The 18,262-nt window shown below is 41.6% G+C and overlaps 1 protein-coding gene across 3 annotated transcripts in view; it reads left to right on the top strand.

Moving 5' to 3' along the window:
• INPP4B (inositol polyphosphate-4-phosphatase type II B) overlaps positions 1 to 18,262 on the top strand; it is a 301,350-nt gene that overhangs the window by 166,336 nt on the left and 116,752 nt on the right. For all 3 annotated transcript variants that reach the window (XM_034771368.1, XM_034771367.1, XM_034771370.1), the window contains one exon: positions 3,497 to 3,605. In XM_034771368.1, coding sequence (XP_034627259.1) covers positions 3,497 to 3,605 — 109 coding nt within the window. The remainder of the gene's footprint in view (positions 1 to 3,496; positions 3,606 to 18,262) is intronic.

Here is an 18,262-nt window from a genome sequence, read left to right as displayed (position 1 = left end):
TTTTGGCTTGACAGTAAATGATTGAGTGTATCAGTTTGTATTTCTGCTTGGGGAGGAGTTTTCTTTTGATGATATTAAGGTCTTAATTTGTAATTGATGTTAGTGTTTTAATGTTATAAGTTTTCAGAGGCTTGGGATGGGTATTTTATAGAGTTACCATCCGTCTGTATTTCCCCGGACATGTCTGGCTTTTGCGTCTCTAAATAGCCGTCCGGGAGGAATTGGTAACAAGGTTAAAATGTCCGGGTTTTTTTTCCTCCCTCGCCTCCCTCCCTCCCTTCCATGCAGAGTGCAGCTGCTGATTGGGCGGCTGGGCCGATTGACCCGCTCCCATTGGCCTCCAGCAGCCAGAACCCTCCCCTGCTTCCCCCTCCCTCTGTCTGCAGCCCTGTGTAACACACAAACCGACCCACCGGGCAGCATGTTTTGCAAACATGTGGCACCAGAATGGTAAGGGGAGTCCGGGGGGGGGGTCAGTCAGAGAGCGGGGGAGGGTTGGATGGGTCCCCGGCCTCCACCTGCCACTCCCCCTCCATGCATTCCCCCTCCATGGGCCGCCTCCTCCCTGCCTGCCTCTCCCTTGTCTGCTTGTACTGCCAGAGCCAGCAGCAACTGCTGTCTGCTGCCCCTGGGTCCTAGTGCCCCCATCCAATAATGGGAAGACAGGCTGCCCTTACCCTGCCCTTCCACCCTAGCCCTGAGCCTCTCCAACGCCCCAAACCCCTCAGCCCCAGCCCTCATCCCCCACACCCTAATCCTCTGCTCCATCCCTGAGCCCCCTCCTGCATCATGAACCGCTCATCCTTAGACCCACACCCCTCACCCCTGCATCCCCTCCTATCTCCAAACTCCCTCCCAAACCCACACACCCCCTCCTGCCCTCAAACTCCCTCCTAAAGCCTGCACCCTCTCCCTTTGCACCGCCTCCCACCCCCAAACTCCGCCCCAGCCTGGAGCCTGCACCCAGCACCCAAACTCTATCCCAGAACCTGCACCCTGCACCCCTCCTGCACCCTAATCCCCAGCCCAGGACCTGCACCCCAGACCTCCTCCCCCCACCTAACCCCCCTCCCAGAGCCTTAGGCAGGTGGTGGGGGGGTGGGTTCTGGGCACCACCAAAATTTCTACAACCCTGCCACCCATGCGAGTGGATAAGGGTCGGGGCAGTCAGGGGACAGATAGGGTCCTGGGTGGGGCAGTTAGGGTGGGGGGTTCTCAGTAGGGGGCAGTCAGGGGACAAGAAGCAGGGGGGTTGGGGCTCTGAGGGGGGCAGTCAGGGGATGGGAAGTGGGAGGGAGTGGATGGGGGTGGGGCTAGGGTGGGGCTTCCCCCCCCCAGTGTCCTCTTTTTTGATTGTGGAAATATGGTAACCCTAGTATTTTATAAGTGTAAATAGCTTTATGAAAGTAATGGGATTTAAATAAACCATTATTTATTTCCTACTCCTTTGCATTCCCTTCCCTCACATTCAAAAATAATAATTTTAAGATGTATTTTCAAATATCCCCATGCTTCACCAGTTTTGGGGGTATACACAAGAGACTATTTGATGACTTACCACCCTTTATCACAACTTACTCTGAAATAACTGTGAGAATTTACAAAATGGTTTATGGTCATACAAAGTATTGTGAGCTCTCATTAGTGACCACCATGGGTGTTGACTTGATTTCAATATAAAATAAAGCAAAACCACTGGGGTTTAGACTTTCGAATGCTTCCCTTTTACATATGTCATGAGTTATCTATAAAAAAATTCAGATGCCATTATCCAGTTAACCTCACAGTTTCATCCTATTCTGTTTTAGAGTCACCATTCTTCTAAGAAATATAAAACTTGGCTCCAGAGATATATAGGTGACTAACAGAAATCAGTGGGAGTTAAGCACCTAGAGAACTTTTGAGAATCTGGATTTTACTGTCATCTATAGTAGTGGAACGCTAATAACCCAAGATTATATACTACAGATAAAACTATGGGCCTGCAATGAATGGACTACTTAAAAATCCTGGAGCTCACCGAAGGCTAATGACATTATTCCCACTTCTGCTTTAAATGAGTTCTGAAGAGCAACCACGCATCAGTGTAAAATCAGTTTGAATGCATCTTCTTTGAAACTGAGCTCCACAAATAAAATACAGTCCATTTATGCAATGTTCTTGCTTATAGGGACATTTGTCATCAGAATGCAAAAAAAAAAAAAAGACATGCTTTGGATCCATAAACTGAATATATTTAAAAACTGATCGCTTTCGAGACTGAGAGGATTCTATTTCAATTTGGGGGCACAAAATTACAGCCATTATTAAATGCATGTATAAACAACAGCAGTTAGATATCTAACATGAAGGTGAAATCAGATTTCTGTTTGTTACAATTTGTGCTAGCAGATAATTGTGCCTGCAGCTCACTGCTGGTACACAAAGAAAGGGGCAGTTTTAAAAGTTTTCACCCTTTCCCATAATACAGAGAAGAAATCCATGTGGACTCCATAAGAGTTTAAAAGAAAGCAAGTACATACAACTTTTCACTTTAAAATATTAAATGGCAGTGAATGACATGCTTACAGTCTGTAAGTACCTATATGAGAAGATTTCTGATAGGAAAAAGCAACAAAGAGTCCTGTGGCACCTTATAGACTAACAGATGTATTGGAGCATAAGCTTTCATGTACATTCATCTGACTAAGTGGGTATTCACCCATGAAAGCTTATGCTCGAATACGTCTGTTAGTCTATAAGGTGCCACAGGACTCTTTGTCGCTTTTTACGGATCCAGCTTAACATGGCTACCCCTCTGGTACCTGACAGGAGAAGACTCTCTAATCCAGCAAGCAGAAGGTATACCAAAATCCAATGGCTGGAAGCTGAAGCTAAATAAATTCAAATTAGAAATAAGGTGCAGATTTTAAATGGTGAGGGTGATTAACAATTGGAGCAATTTACCTAGGAATGTGGTGGATTCTTTGTCACTTGAAGTCCTTAAATCAAGATTAGATGTCTTTCTAAAGGATATACTCTAGCTCAGCTTGAAGTCATGGGCTTGATGCAGGAATCACTGGGTGAAATTCTGTGCCCTGTCTTATGCGAGAAGTCAAACTAGTTGATTATAATGATCCTTCTGGCTATAATATCTATGGATTTCAACTTGACTGTAAATTAAGCGACCTAAGACACTATAAAGTGAAATACACAAAAGGCCAATTTGCATTGTACCTTAGTAAATACAGAGCTAGGACATATTGTTCTACACTGTGGTATATCATTAAGGTAGCAATAAATCAGGTAAAATTCTAAGTTAGTTAGGTGTGCACGTGGCTGTGTGGAAAGATTGATTAGCTCTTTTTGCCTCCTTGTGACCCTGTTCTCAGTTATTCCTAGTAAATTATTCAGAATCAGTCCCTCCATCTCCTGTAGAGTGGATTCAGCAGTGCAGCCATGCCCTGCACATGTGGATGCGCATGCAAATCTCAGTCCTTGTCTATTCCCATTCCAGATGCTCTGTATGATGTCATCACAGTGGGAGCCCCTGCAGCACATTATCAGGGATTTAAGAATGGTGGTCTTCGGAAACTGTTGAGTAAATTTGAGGCAGAAAGGCGAAAGTAAGTACTTCTATAAATAACAATTATCTGCTAATCAAATAATAAAACAGTCTTATTTGTTAAATGCATAACAGATAGTCTGTTTGGACTAGTTAAGGTATCTTTCATGAAACAGTGCATTTATCTTCCCCTCTCCAATAGATTGCTTTAAATTTGTTTGGGATATTTTATTTATAGCAAGATTTATTTTTTAACTCTGGACTCAACATTAAAGACCTTATAATGTTTTCTCTCTCTATTCCAGGGAGCCTAAGGAATATTTAAGCTTGGAAACATGTTGCTAAGAAAGTGCTTTATGCTAAGTGGAGAGTAATTGTAGCTATATTCCAATGCAGTTTCTTGTAATAGTTACATGTATCATGCCTATAAATAGCACTTTCCATTTTTCTGAGCACTATAGAAATGTTAAATAATCTTCTCAAGTCCCCTGTGAAGTAGGTAAGAAAATATTATTATTCCCATTCTGCAAAATGGGAAGCAGATTCAGAGGGAGAAAAAAAAGCTTTATTATAGCCCCAGTTCTGCAAAAGCGCTTATGCACATTCAACATTACACTTAAATATTTTGTTGACTAAGCATGGGATTATGCATGTGCTATGTGGGCCCTTCAGAAGATCTGAACAATTGCAGCTCCCCCTGAATTCAACTGTAGTTGTTAGTTCTCTGTGTTTTTGAAATTCAGGCCTTCAATGACTAGGCCAAGCCTATACAGTCGGTAAGTGGCACTTGTATTAGAACTCGAGGTACTGACTCCCACTGGCATGATCATTACTCTAGATTCCCATGATTCTCCATAGAAAAGAAATTACCTCTTCTATCCAATGCTCAGCAAAGTTTATTATTATTAACAGTATCACAAAGAATAAAACAGGAGGTGATACAGATTAACTATTTATTTCAGTGTCACTTAGAAAAGATTTTGCATTAACCCCTCAATGCACACAGCTTGCATTTTCTCTAGTCATCCATCAATACAGAATGCATTTTAAGCTGTCAGCAGGAACTCCACACCTACCTCTCTGATGCTAAGGGAGTAAAATGAAATGCAACATATTTAGTTTTGAAGGCAAGTGAATGACTGAGCTACTAGTTCATAATGTTCTAAAGCAGCGCCAAGGGGTAGTGCTAGAAAATGGCTAGCTCAAACATATCTGACACTTTAAAAACTATTATTTCTTTACTATTTTAAGTTGCATAGATATAAAAATCTTAAGGATAAAATTTCCCTGGACTGTTTACAGACAAGAAAGCTTGAAAATGCAATGTAAATATCATTCAGTATTAGAGATTTTCATGAAGTGGACTTGGTGCTGAGAGTTATTTCATGTTCTGTTGCCAGTGAATGGCTATACAGACAGAAGGCTGACCCCCTTCTCTCCCAAGAGTGGGGAGGTAAATGAAATTTGCATTCACAAATACAAAACAAATAATCATACAATGACATTTTATAAAGCCGTTCTTCTAAAAAGCCCAACAAAATGTGTGCCCCAAAAGTGCATCACTTGCAAACCCTGTGTGTGTGTGAAAACTTGTGTGTGCAAACAATACTTGGCATTATTATAGTGCCTTCTATCAGAGGATCTCAAAGGACTTTACATAGATCAATGTATTAACCCTTTCAGCATCTGTTTGTATTTTCATCCGTGTTTTATGGATGGAAAAACTAAAGCACAGAGACATTAAGGCTAGTGTTTTCGAACATGGAAGCCTAAAGTTACTTAAAGAGACAGTTACCTACGTATGTTAATTTCAGTAAGAACAGTTAGTGCTGAGCACCTTTGATAACCAGCCAGTTATTTAGCTGCCTAACTTTAGTCCCCCGTATTTGAAAATTTTAACCTAAGTGACTTGCCCAAAGTCTTACCAAAAGTGTGTGTCAAATTCAGGAATACTGTCCAGTTCTTGACCATCCAAATCCTTTGCTTTCCCTTTTGTGCATTCATATGCCAGTGTGCAAATGTGGATATTACATGTACAGATGAAAGTGCATGCTATTTTTAAAGTCCAATTTTGAAAATTTGGCCTTTAACATAAATATGTTTTGGGAAAAGCTTTCCCTTGTGGTAGTGAAGACAAAAGACAGTGAAGTATATGTGATGTTTTTCTTTCTGGCCACTGTTAAGGAAGATATCTACACCCCAAGTATGATTCTGCTTTCCGAATCATGGCTGGTTTGACAGGAATGTGACTTTCACCTCTACATTCACTTTGGGCTGCCACTCTCCCTCTTACTGCCCCCTTCTATTTTTCCCAGTACATGTGTTGTGCTTGCATCTTATTTCAAAGCTAAGAAGGATGATAGGCGGTTCCTGAGATGTAAGGTATGCCCTTAGCTATCAGAATCACATCTTACAAAAAGTTTAAATTTTAACATTTATTTTACACATTCTTGCCCTAGTTAAATTATAGCTTCTTGAAGCTAGTTGAAATATACAAGAAACTATTCCAACATTGAAGTTTCCATTAGATGACACTCTTTGCTTCAGGAGTAGTTTGCTATTTCAGCTTCCGAGCAGTTTCAGTGTCCCATAGAGAGAGCGGACAGATATTGACAGTTATGTTTAGTGCTTTCTGTGTCTGATTTATTTAACTTGTTTACATATGTAAATGATTGAACAATATTTTAAAATGTATGTAAGTTGCATTTGCTAGTGTATTTCATAAATTGAGTTTAATTATTCAAATTACTTTCCATTAGAATTATTTGCATTTGTATTGATCCTTTCATTGAGAAGCATCTCAAAGCACATCCCCTTTTTGGTCTCTCTTCTCTACTCCCATGCTTTCTTCTTCTTTTTCTGTCTGTTCTTTCCAAATACCTGTCAAGCCTCACAAACACGTCTCATTTCCCCCACTCTTTCCACTCTCATTGTGCCTTTACCTTAGTACAGTGGTTCCCAAACTGGGGTTCGTGAACCCCTGGGGGTTCGTGAAATGTTACTGGGGGTTCTTGGGGAAAAAATTCCCTAATGGCGGACAGGAGCTGTCCCTAGGGTTCTCAGGCAGCACAGGGCCAGCAGCCCGGAGCCCCTGGACTTCTAAGAGCTAAGCAAATCAAAGCAAGCATATCTATCACAGTGAGGAGAATTAAAATTCGAGACTCCTTATAAGAAATGGAAAGGGAGTGCATATTTTTTACTGTTTTTAAAATTAAATAGGCAGCTAGTATTGGTTTTAAAATTATCATGAAGAACAAGTTTAAGCTTTGTTGTAATGTGTGTTGTTTGCCTGGACTGCTCAAGACCTGAATGCTTGTGCAGGAGGAACTCTTTGAGTTGACTTTTTAAATACCTTCATGCTGTTTCACATCTGACACTCCTTGATGAAACATAGGAGCCTTGTCTTATAACAGACTTATTCAAATTGATACAAGCTACAAAAGTGAGATCTTGGAACAGTGTTGCCGTTTTCATAATGTAATAAAAATACTGTAATGATAAATAATAATGAATAATAAATAGTGTGTAATAAGCATGTCATAAAAACACATTTTATATTTCCAAGATCACTGCTTTTATAATTTATATTCCGGTAAAGGAGAAAATCCCTGGAAATACTCATTTTTAGGAGGGGGCTCGCAAGACTTAACATTTTAGTGAAAGAGGTTCACAGGTTTTAAAGTTTGGGAACCACTGCCTTAGTACAAGCTCCAAAAATAATTGCCTGCAGGGATCTTAGGCAGGAAAGTCTGCTTTTACCCCTTGCAGGCCTGAGGGAAGGGAGCTCCAGCAGTGATTCCTCTTTTCTCCCCTCTCTAGGGCCCTGGTCAGCAACTCTCCCGCTCCTTTCCTCACTGGCACCCCACTATGCAGTTCTGAGCAGGGTGACATGAAGCAGTTATTCACAGCAGAACAATTACTTGCATCTGAAGAAGTGAGGTTCTTACCCATGAAAGCTTATGCTCCCTATACTTCTGTTAGTCTTAAAGGTGCCACAGGACCCTCTGTTGCTTTTTACAGATTCAGACTAACACGGCTACCCCTCTGAAGCAGAACAAAGTGGCTGAAGGGCAAAATCACAGGGAAAATATTTTGTATTTTCTCCTCGGTCTGTCTGGGATGGAATTGGTAAAGCTCAGAAATGGGTTTTTCTCATTCATTTTTCTCTTCCCATAACTCCTATGTACATTAATATAACACCCTTCATCCAAATGGATCCTAAAACCCTTCAAAAAAGTTGGCTGAGCATACAAATTATAAGATCCTCATCACCCATCAATTAGATGTACTGTATCCAGCATTGTGGGGGGAATGTGGCAGCTTTTACACAATGCACAATATCACTGCACAAATATATAGGACAGGAAATTAAAAATATATCCATCTGAAATTGCAGAGTGAATTTAGGGAGGCAGAAAATAATCACCCGATTTGGAAGTGCATGGGATAGCAGGGCTAACAGCCTCATTTTTGTGGCAAAGCCCTATAGGGTCATAGGTGACTGTAAGTGGTCAGCACCTAGGGTTTACATCCTGTTTATTCAGGAGTTAGGGAAAAGTGCCCTGTAAAGAAGATGCATGATCCCTCTTGGAGCTCCCAGGGTGTGTGTACATCCTGCACCATCCATTAGAAAGGGGCAATGTGCTTCTCTCTGGCCCCTCTGTGGGATGTCTTGTGCCCCTGAGTTGGGTGATGGGAGGGAGCAGTCCCTGTACTCAAGAGAGTACAAGGACTGTAATTGTGTCTGGCCCTTGCAATAGAACTTCCTCCTGGAACTTCCATGCTTGTATCTGGAGTTGGAAATTGACAGTAAGGTGTATGTCAAAAGACTGAGAACGGCAAGGGGACTGGCAGCCACCTCTTACTTTCATACTCTCTTCCTACAAAGGGCCAGATCCCACGGTTCTCTCTCCCTGCTCCATCCTCCAAAGTCTACAGAAGACCTAAGCCTGCAATGGTGCTGCTCTCCATGGGGCCAGTTCATGGATATGTGCATAGATATGTCTGCAAAAGGAACAGGAGTACTTGTGGCACCCTAGAGACTAACAAATTTATTTGAGCATAAGCCTTCGTGGGCTACAGCCTACTTCATCAGATGCATGTAGTGGAAAATACAGTAGGAAGATATATATAGATATAAACAGAAAACATGAAACAATGGGTGTTACTGTACACACTATAAGGAGAGTGATCAGTCAAGGTGAGCTTTTATCAGCAGGGGAGGAAAAAAAACTGTAGTGGTAATGAAAATGGCCCATTTACAGCAATTGACAAGGAGATNGGAGCTGGGGATTTTGGAGGCTTTGCCCCTTCCCAGTTGGGGACCCATGGGCAAAGGGCCTCTTTCATGTGGGGGAAGGAATTGTCCTTTCAGGGTTGGCTGCTGATTCATTGCACCTTCATCCCATCTAGCACCTGGGATCTACTGGAAGCCACACTGACAGTCTGTGGTACCTTGCAGCAGCTCAGTAGCAAAAGGCAATCAAAGCTCAAACCTGTATTACCTCACAGACATATCTATTTCAGGTTTCAGAGTAGCAGCCGTGTTAGTCTGTATCTGCAAAAAGAACAGGAGTACGTGTGGTACCTTAGAGACTAACAAATTTATTTGAGCATAAGCTTTCATGGGCTACAGCTCACTTCATCGGATGCATGTTGTGGAAAATACAGTAGGAAGATTATATATATATATATATATATATATATATATAATCTTCCTACTGTATTTTCCACAACATGCATCCGATGAAGTGAGCTGTAGCCCATGAAAGCTTATGCTCAAATAAATTTGTTAGTCTCTAAGGTACCACACGTACTCCTGTTCTTTTTGCAGATACAGACTAACACGGCTGCTACTCTGAAACCTGAAATAGATATGTCTGTGAGGTAATACAGGTTTGAGCTTTGATTGCCTTTTGCTACTGAGCTGCTGCAAGGTACCACAGACTGTCAGTGTGGCTTCCAGTAGATCCCAGGTGCTAGATGGGATGAAGGTGCAATGAATCAGCAGCCAACCCTGAAAGGACAATTCCTTCCCCCACATGAAAGAGGCCCTTTGCCCATGGGTCCCCAACTGGGAAGGGGCAAAGCCTCCAAAATCCCCAGCTCCCCAGCTGCACCTACTTGAGGAAATAGTGCAGGGAAAACTCTGCCGGGGAAATTCACTGATTTTTGTCCTCCTCCTTCCCTGCAGGTTTTTCCCTGGGAAGCAATGAAATGGTCCTAAACTAATCTCCCATATCTTAATATTCAAGGCAAAGAAACACTTTAGATAGGCAACATTTGAAAGCAAAAGAAAATATTTGAAAGAAACTTTCTGATTCTTACTAGGGAGAAAATGCTTTTACTGTCCTGAAGACGACTTTATTTTGTATGCATGTTTATTTAGCTTCATGAAGCTTCTGTGAGGACACACTTAGCATTTCCACGGACAGCTTAAAATTTTCTGTTTTACAAAGGGATCACCTTTTTGAAGCCTTGTTTGAGAGAAAAAGTGACACCTGGCGATATCAGGCGGAATGTAAAGTGAACAAATAAAAATGCAGATCTAGCAACTGTTTCCTCTAGGCTAACTGAGCTGAAGACTTAAAGAGATGTGGAAGAGATTACCTCCCAAGCCAAACTGGGAAGGTTCCCTGTAGCCTTCTAGGCAACATTGTCACTGCATACAACAGGAGTACCTAGTATGTTTTTGACCCCTATTCGATTATTAATACAACTTATTGAAATATCCAACAATATCAGCATACTAAAAATTATGCAAAACTTCGACTGGATGTCTTGACTTTGATTCAAGTCCACCCCTGCAGGAGAAATGGTAAGAGGTAAAATTAACTGATATCAAGGTTATGCTCCATCTTCTACAGTTTGTGAGGCATAATTGCATTTTTAATTGTCAAACCAAACAGTGAATATAAAATTCATTGCAAGAAAGTTTACCAAGGCAAAAAAAAAAAAATAGTTCTATATCATTTGGAAGACTGGTTAAAGGAACTGGAAAACATATGGAATTCATTTTCACCAGGAGGAAGGTATCAAAGGTACTGGGGAGTCCTATTATAAAGAACAATATTTTTGTAGCTCTTATGTGATCATTATAACCAAATGATCAGTACATCCAGATACTGAAAACAATGAATTTTCTAAATAAAGAACTTACACAATAAAAAACAAAAATTCATCTTGTAAGGAGAAAGCAAGATTTTTGTGGGTATTTGATCCCAAGACAGGTTAGTCAGGTTCTGGGCTCAAGCTAGCATTTCAACAATCTATAAATTTCTTTACCTGAAACTGAGTGGCATTTAAAAAGCTCCTATCACTAGAAACATCAGACATATGATTTACATCCACTCTAACCCTTATAACTGAATGACCTCTGATCAGCACAGATGGTAAATACCTCAGCACCAATTAGAATAATTGTTATGAAGTAATTTTTAATCTATACGGGCAAATAAGCACTAACCCCAAAATCTACTGTATTAATGATAGAAGTGTTTTGCTGTGATGTCTGTAAGACCTTAAAAAATAGGACATACAGAAGTTTCATATGATTCTTCATTGGGGGGAGGGATCTCTTTACTTTCTGTAAGGTGGACAGCTGTGCTGTATTAATAATCTCAAGATAGCATGTTTATTTATTTTTAATGCTTTTATGTGCAAGGTTTTTTTTTGTTTTTTTTGTTTTTGTTTTTGTTTTTTTTAGCAACTGTAGTTTCTAGCAGAAGGAGAAAGAAAATCAATTGTTCAGGCTCAATCTTCTGTTGTTCTGCTAATACAGGCTGCCTCATCTTCCAGTAAATGGAAAGATCTGTCTTTCCACCAATCTAGGTGGCAGAGTAAACTATTATTTTTAGAACCAAATTGTTCAGGAACATGAAGTTAGATGTGCTATACATTATATTGATGTAATGCTTCAGTGCTTTAAATGTTCATAAATCATTTTCAAGATACACCAAGGACTTTTTTCTTCTTATTTAAAAGCTAATTTGGTGCTATGTGCTTCAGCCAAAACACATAGGCTTGTAATTATAAGACCTTTAATGCTCCACTACTAACCATCAAGGAAAACAGAGGTGCCCCAGAAGCTGCATTAGGTTCTATGATTTGTTCGGAGGGTTTTTTCTGCCAGCTTTTAATAAGGCCCTTGAAATATTTCTAGTCTTCACTAAAATAAACTTGAAGCTGAAAAAGCATTGAAACTATTTTTAAAAGAGCTATAATTATTTGATATGGGTTTAAATTGTCTAAACAGACCCTTTTTTATTAAACATGGTCCATATCTTTGATCGAGGTGAGTTTCTTCCATAATGTACTTATTACCAGGGGTTTCATTAAAACAAAAATCTTCAGGGTTCCTATTACCTGTGTCTCATAACCTTCAACCCATTTCCACTGTCTGAGGAGTCTGAAATGGTAATGTTTCACAGAAACCCCCAGTCATGTTGAAATAATAATGACTTGTGTTTGATCTAATTGTAGCCTTTATTTTCAAAGGGAAATCGCAGCCTGTCACACAGCACTTTTCAGGGAGACATTACTCTTTGTTCACTTTCCCTCTCTTTGTGTATGTGCATGAGGGAGAGAGATGAACATTTTTGCAGTGTCCATAAAATGTGTGCATCAGATTCACTGGAAATTTTACCAGAAAACCTCAGCAGCTTGCCAAATCATTCATTTGGTATGTAAAAATCTTATCAAAATATTTTTCTGTGTACTAGATTCTATTGGCCAGATTGTCCCAGGCACTTCTACAGGTGTGTGTATCAGAGAAGGGATAACACTCCCACACAGGGGCCACGAATGGTTATGGCCTCTATGCTTGGGAGAGAACAGGGACTGCTGCCTTTGGCAGACCTATTGGTGCATTCTCCCTCAAAGGGATAGGAGAGTGGCATGGAGGAGGTGAAGCTATGGCTCTGTCCTCTCTTTTGCGCCAGCACAAAGAGCGGGTAGGGAGAGGAGAGAATGCTGTTTCATCATAAACGCAGGTGTAGCATGCACGCTTCCCCTAAAAGTAGTGCACTTCCACACTTTCCCAATAAAGGACTTTACCAAAATGGCACAATTTAACTCTCTGCTTTGGGTTGAGGTGCAAGCACAATATTTTTCTCCTGAGAACTGTGCTCAGTTACTATGGACCAGATTCTCCCCTGTGTTCGGGCATTTTGCACCATTAAACAGCGATCCTAAAGTTGAATTACCTGGCTGAGAAAGGATCTCCCCAAGAGGCAGAATCATGGTAGTGTAGAGCCACCAAAGCGGTTCCTATGCCGCTATCACTGCAGCCCAACTGAGGCTGGGGAAAGGGAGTATACCCAGGATGGTCCTACACTTAGCTGATGATTGGCTGCCACAAGCAGCTTAGGGCCATTGACAGCTGAGGGCACTTAGAACAGCCAGCAAGCTGACCTGAGTTATGCTGGGGACTTTGCGGCTTGGAGATGTTAGTGTGCATAGCTTGCCTTTGTTACTCTTCCAGAGTACTCTTCCAGAGTAACAAAGGCAAGCTATGCACACTAACATCTCCAAGCCGCAAAATCTGGCCTTGGCTGTAGCTGAGGATCATGGCCCATGATGATGACTTCATAAGTACAGATAGATTAGATATAACATAGGATTTCACTTTTTTTAATTTATGAAGTGGTATAGCTGTGTTGGTCCCAGGATATTAGAGAAAGAAGGTGAGGGAGGTAGTATCTTTTGTTGGACCAACTTTGGTTGGTGAGAGAGACAAGCTTTTGAGATTACAGAGAGCTCTTCTTCAGTTTGATTTAGTATTCTGGACTGGGTATTTTAAAAAGGCCTAAGGAACTTAGTTGCACAGTTCCCTGTGAAATTCAGTGGGGAGGCTGGGTGCACAACTCCCAACTCTGATTGAAAATCCCAGGTGAGTGGATTAAGAACATAAGAATGGCCATGCTGGGACAGACCAAAGGTCCATCTAACCCTGTATCCTGTATTCCAACAGTGGCAAATGCTAGGTGTCCCAGAGGGAATGAACAGGTAATCAACAAGAGATCCATTCCCTGTCACTCATTCCCAGCTTCTGGCAAACAGAAGCTAGGGACACCATCCTTGCCCATCCTGGCTAATAGCCATTGATGGACCTATCCTCCAGGAATTTATCTAGTTATTTTTTGAAGATTCAGATTTATTTCATGGATGCAATAAGTTTGCCATATTTTTATCAATTTAATTTTCCTCATAACTTTTCATATTAGAAATTGTATCCATGAAACTGTAAGTGATGTTTAAACAATAATCCACTGGCTAGGTAGGCAGAGTGATATATGCATATGTATTTGTTCACGGTTATTTTGTGAGGGATGTTTTTCCTCCAATATACACCTTCTCAATTCTGCATTTTAACATCAGCAGTTATTACTGTGAGAAACACTGGGTCAAATGTTCATTATTAAAAGATTTTAACCCCCTTGCAGATGGTGGCAATTTAACTCAATTACAAAAATGAGTCAATTAACAGCAGGAGTAGAGTTGGAGTTACATGGAGTGCCATTAAGAACTAGACATTTAGCATATTGCAGTACTTCTTGCCAAACAAACTGTGTTAACTTAGAGTTAAGAGTGCTGAAGTAATTAATATAACCTTTATTCAAATTATACCACTACTACATTGCCATTAAAAATAATCTAAAAACTGAAATGATCACGTAAGGTAATCTGCATATAATTGATTATCAGCAATACTATTATGTGAAAGTTATGTTATACATTCCAATAAACAGTTTTACTCTAACCCAGAAGACATAATTATAGTCTCTTTCAACATATACATCACTAATTACATACTTTATATGTCAAGGGTATATTTTTACATTGCATCTGATTTCACATGCAGGAGCTACAAAATTTGCTTTCCCCAGTGCACAAGTTTAGTCTCAGTGGTAACATCCTGCATTCAGCTTTTGCATTGATGTGCCTGTCTTTTAAAAGTTTCTTCATCAGATTTATTGATGGGGTCTCATACATAGTTTTTCTGTAATACTATTTATGAAATTTGTTTGTATATGAAAATTGAGTTCTGAAAAGTATCCTGGGCACAAGGTAATTACAGAAATGACTTCTCCAGTGAATCTTGAAGTAGCCTTTTCATCAGATATGGAGACACAACATTAAACAGAAGCCCTTTGTTTAATATGGGGACACAAAAAAATTAGAAACTTCAAGAATCTCCAAAAGGAGTAATTTTAATTGTTTTGAATCTGAAAACTAATTGCTGAATTTCTTTGAAATTTTATCAAAAACTTATTATGGTCACTGAGAGTTAACCTTAAAATTCTGAAAGCCTAAAGATTTTTGGTTGTTTAGTGTCTTTCAAAGTATGGCAAATCAACCACATAAGAGCCTTAACTCAGAAGGGAGACCATCTCTGTCTTCACAATTTACCTTGATTTAAAAGTTCCAATTGCCTATACATAGAATGGGAAAGACCTCCAATGTCTTAGGAAATCTAATTACTGTGAATGGTATCTGTTTAATAGCACACACTGTAACTTTCCTGCTACAGTAGATTTGGGAGGGCAGTCAGGGAATGCTGGAAATGGAATGCTAATAGGAATCCAAGGGAAAAGAATGTAGACTGTGTCTGATGGGGATGTTAGAGAGCCAAATGCATCAGAAGATGCAGTATGGTGGACAGGGGAGATCAGTAGAGCCCTGCAAATCCGCAGATCCGCTTCATATCGTTCGATGCGGATATCTACGGACTATTTTTGCAGATAGTGGATTGGATGCAGATACAACCACGTAGGGCTCTACTCACCGATGGCACTTGGCCCACAGTGTCCAGCCTGGGCAGCCAGGGGGGCACAGCACGCTCGGGGCCAGCAGCCAGTGCCTGGGGCTGGGTGGCAGGTTGGAGTCAGGGCTATCCAGCACCTGCTCAGTGCGCCGCTTCCTGTCCAGCAGCTCGGGCCCCTCGGGCAGTGCCAGCATCACCACCATGGCCCGGGAGCACTGGCCGTGCTCCCAGTCCTGGGCCTGGCCTGGTGGCTTCTGGGCAACAGGATCCGCACCAGGCCACAGGGATTGGAGCGGGCATGGCACCGGCGCCTCATCCCTCTGCCCCACTGTGATGCAGCACACACTGCTGCTGCCATGTGCCATTGCTCATGAGCCCCCGGGAGCAGCACACGTTGCAACGCCTCTTCCCCCTGGCCTCCCCTCCGCACCCCTCTTCTCCTCGAGACACCGGTCCCGCACTGCCCCCCATCTCCAGTTGCCACCCTCGCGCTGCCTCTTCCCTGCAAGCCCTTGCTCCCTTCCCTCTCTCCCCTGTCGCTAGCCCTTGTGAGACAGCTTGCTGCTGTGGATGCGAATACAGATGTTGGTATAGGTAAAAGACGGCCAGCGGATCACGGATTGATCCTAGTGGATGTGGATTGGATGCGGATCCACATTTTGTATCCGGGCAGGGCTCTGGGGATCATCAAAAAGAACTGGAGAGGAACTATCAGGAATAGAAAGCATCAGTGATTCTGAGGGTATGTCTTCATGGCATAGTTTTGGGCTCTTACTTAGGTGTTGCCACTCAGCTCCCTTCCATCCACACACAAATTCCTAGTGTTATGCGCAGGTCCAGGAAAACCACCCTAAACAAGCCTGATTGGTCAAAAAGTGCCGAGAAAACTGCAAAAAATTGGCATGGGGCCGGAATTTGCATCATTGCAATGGGCAGGGTTTGAGGGGAAAAAACACCTGCGGGGCATAGTCCAGTTAAAAAACAAAAGCGTACGGAAAAAACCCTGCAGGGTGACTTCATGAAAATTGTCACCCAACTTCTCAAAAACAAGCACAGTTACTTTCTATATGCTACTTTGGCAAGTAGCTGGCCCAGATGGGGGTATAGGCTAAAGCTCAGATGCTTTCACTCTGGCTGGTAACCTGCCCTGAGGATGCAGGCTGTATCACTCAAGTGCTGATAGACCTCCAGTGCCTTCCCAAAATTCCCTCTGTTTGCCCAGAAGGACAGACAAGTTTTCCCACAATTAACTAAGAGACAATCATAGAGTAGCTCAGCCTACTGCAGCACAAAGAATCATGGGTTGTGCCCCCAAAAGTCCTAGTGAGTCACACACATGGTTGTATGCAGCACTTGTGAGGACACAGTAATTTGGGTATGGCTCTGTGGAGTGGCTGTTCACAGTTGGGCTAGGCTGACCCAGGTGCTAATCATCCTGGCTAACTCTGCACTGAAGACAGCCTGAGAGGGGAAGCAGCAATGAAAGACAGAAAATGAACAGATTACAGCAGTATTTCAAGTTGCAATTCAGCAAAGTACTTATGCATACTTAAGTCGGGATGATTTAAATGGGACATAAACACGTGCTTAAGTGCTTTGCTGTATCCGGGCTACAGTGAGAGAAAACCAGCAAGGAAAAGGGGCAGTGAAAGATGCTCTAACAGGGAAAGCAATAAAAAGAGAGGATTGGGAGAAAATTGAAATGAGAGAAAGCAATAAGAGTTAGAAAAGCAAACAGGAGGATCAGGGTTCAAATCCTGTTCAGTGAATTGAAGGAGGAAATAAAGGCTACAGAGAGAGAGAGAGAGACAGGAGAAGATACAGAAGAAGGATGAACAGTTGCAGCCAGGGAGATAGAGGATGCACTGTTTTGTTATCAGTAACATTCCAGGAGCCTACCCACTTGGGAATTTGGTAGTTCTAGTTACATCACGGAGGGTTAAATATTGTCTGAATTCAAATATCATCCAATTGTGGATAGTTACTCACATGTTTACAGTTCTCAGCTAGCTGTACAGTTCAGCTACAGTGTACTGGAACCACCCTGCATCAAAGCTTGCCCTTGTCCTTGTCATCCTGAAACTCTCTAGCTCTTGCCACATCTGTCTAATGTGCTCTCTGCTGAGTGGATATCAAAGTGAAATGAACTCTGTTACAGAGCCAAAAGGAGCAGAACGGAGTGTGAGAGAACCCAGATGCTGCATTCTGTCCCTTTTTGCTAAGTTAGGGCTGCAGTGTGAAACTTACCAAAGATTTTGGGTAGTTTTACTTTCAAGTGCAATTCTCTGAGTGGCAAAGGAAGGATTTTGTACAAGAGGGTGAGGGGAAAGAGGCAATAGACCAAAGGAGAAGTAGGGGAGAGAACTAATAGACGTGTACATTGATAAATTGATAAAGACATGATAATCTGGAAGGACTGGAAGAGGCAATAAGGAAATGAAAGAGGATGGTGCTTGGTTAGGAAAGGAAACAGGGAATACATTTTCAGCAGGAGACTCAAGGGATCAATAGACCTAGTTTGTAAACAATGAAAAAGAAAATCAATGAGTCTGTGGTGGGGCATTTGAGTGTTTTAGCAATAATTAATTTCCTCCCCGGTTCTATGCCTTCACTTGTCTAGTGAAATTAGACATGTGACCCTTTTCATTGGAAATAACTCCTGTCCTTATCATTTTGTGAGCAGATCTCTGATGCTGATCAGAGCCTGTTATGAGCCCTTGATCAATTAAGCATTAATGACCCATTTTGGAGAACTTCACCAGATAGGTAATAACCCAGTAGAGGAGTTAAGATGGAAATCTAGGAAGTCTAATGCTTGTTCTTGTCATTACCCAACCAGTGTGGATCTCTGAATGTGTCGTTAATGGTAATATAAACCTTTCTTTCTCCACAATTATAAAATAAAAATTCAAGGATTTTCCTTTCCCCCACCCCTCACTTGGCATGATCATCCT

This window comes from Trachemys scripta, chromosome 5 (genome assembly GCF_013100865.1).
Source record: "Trachemys scripta elegans isolate TJP31775 chromosome 5, CAS_Tse_1.0, whole genome shotgun sequence".
Classification (NCBI taxonomy): Eukaryota; Metazoa; Chordata; order Testudines; family Emydidae; genus Trachemys; species Trachemys scripta.
The sequence above is the reverse complement of the archived record's forward strand: the minus strand, read 5'-3'. Positions and strand labels throughout refer to the sequence as shown.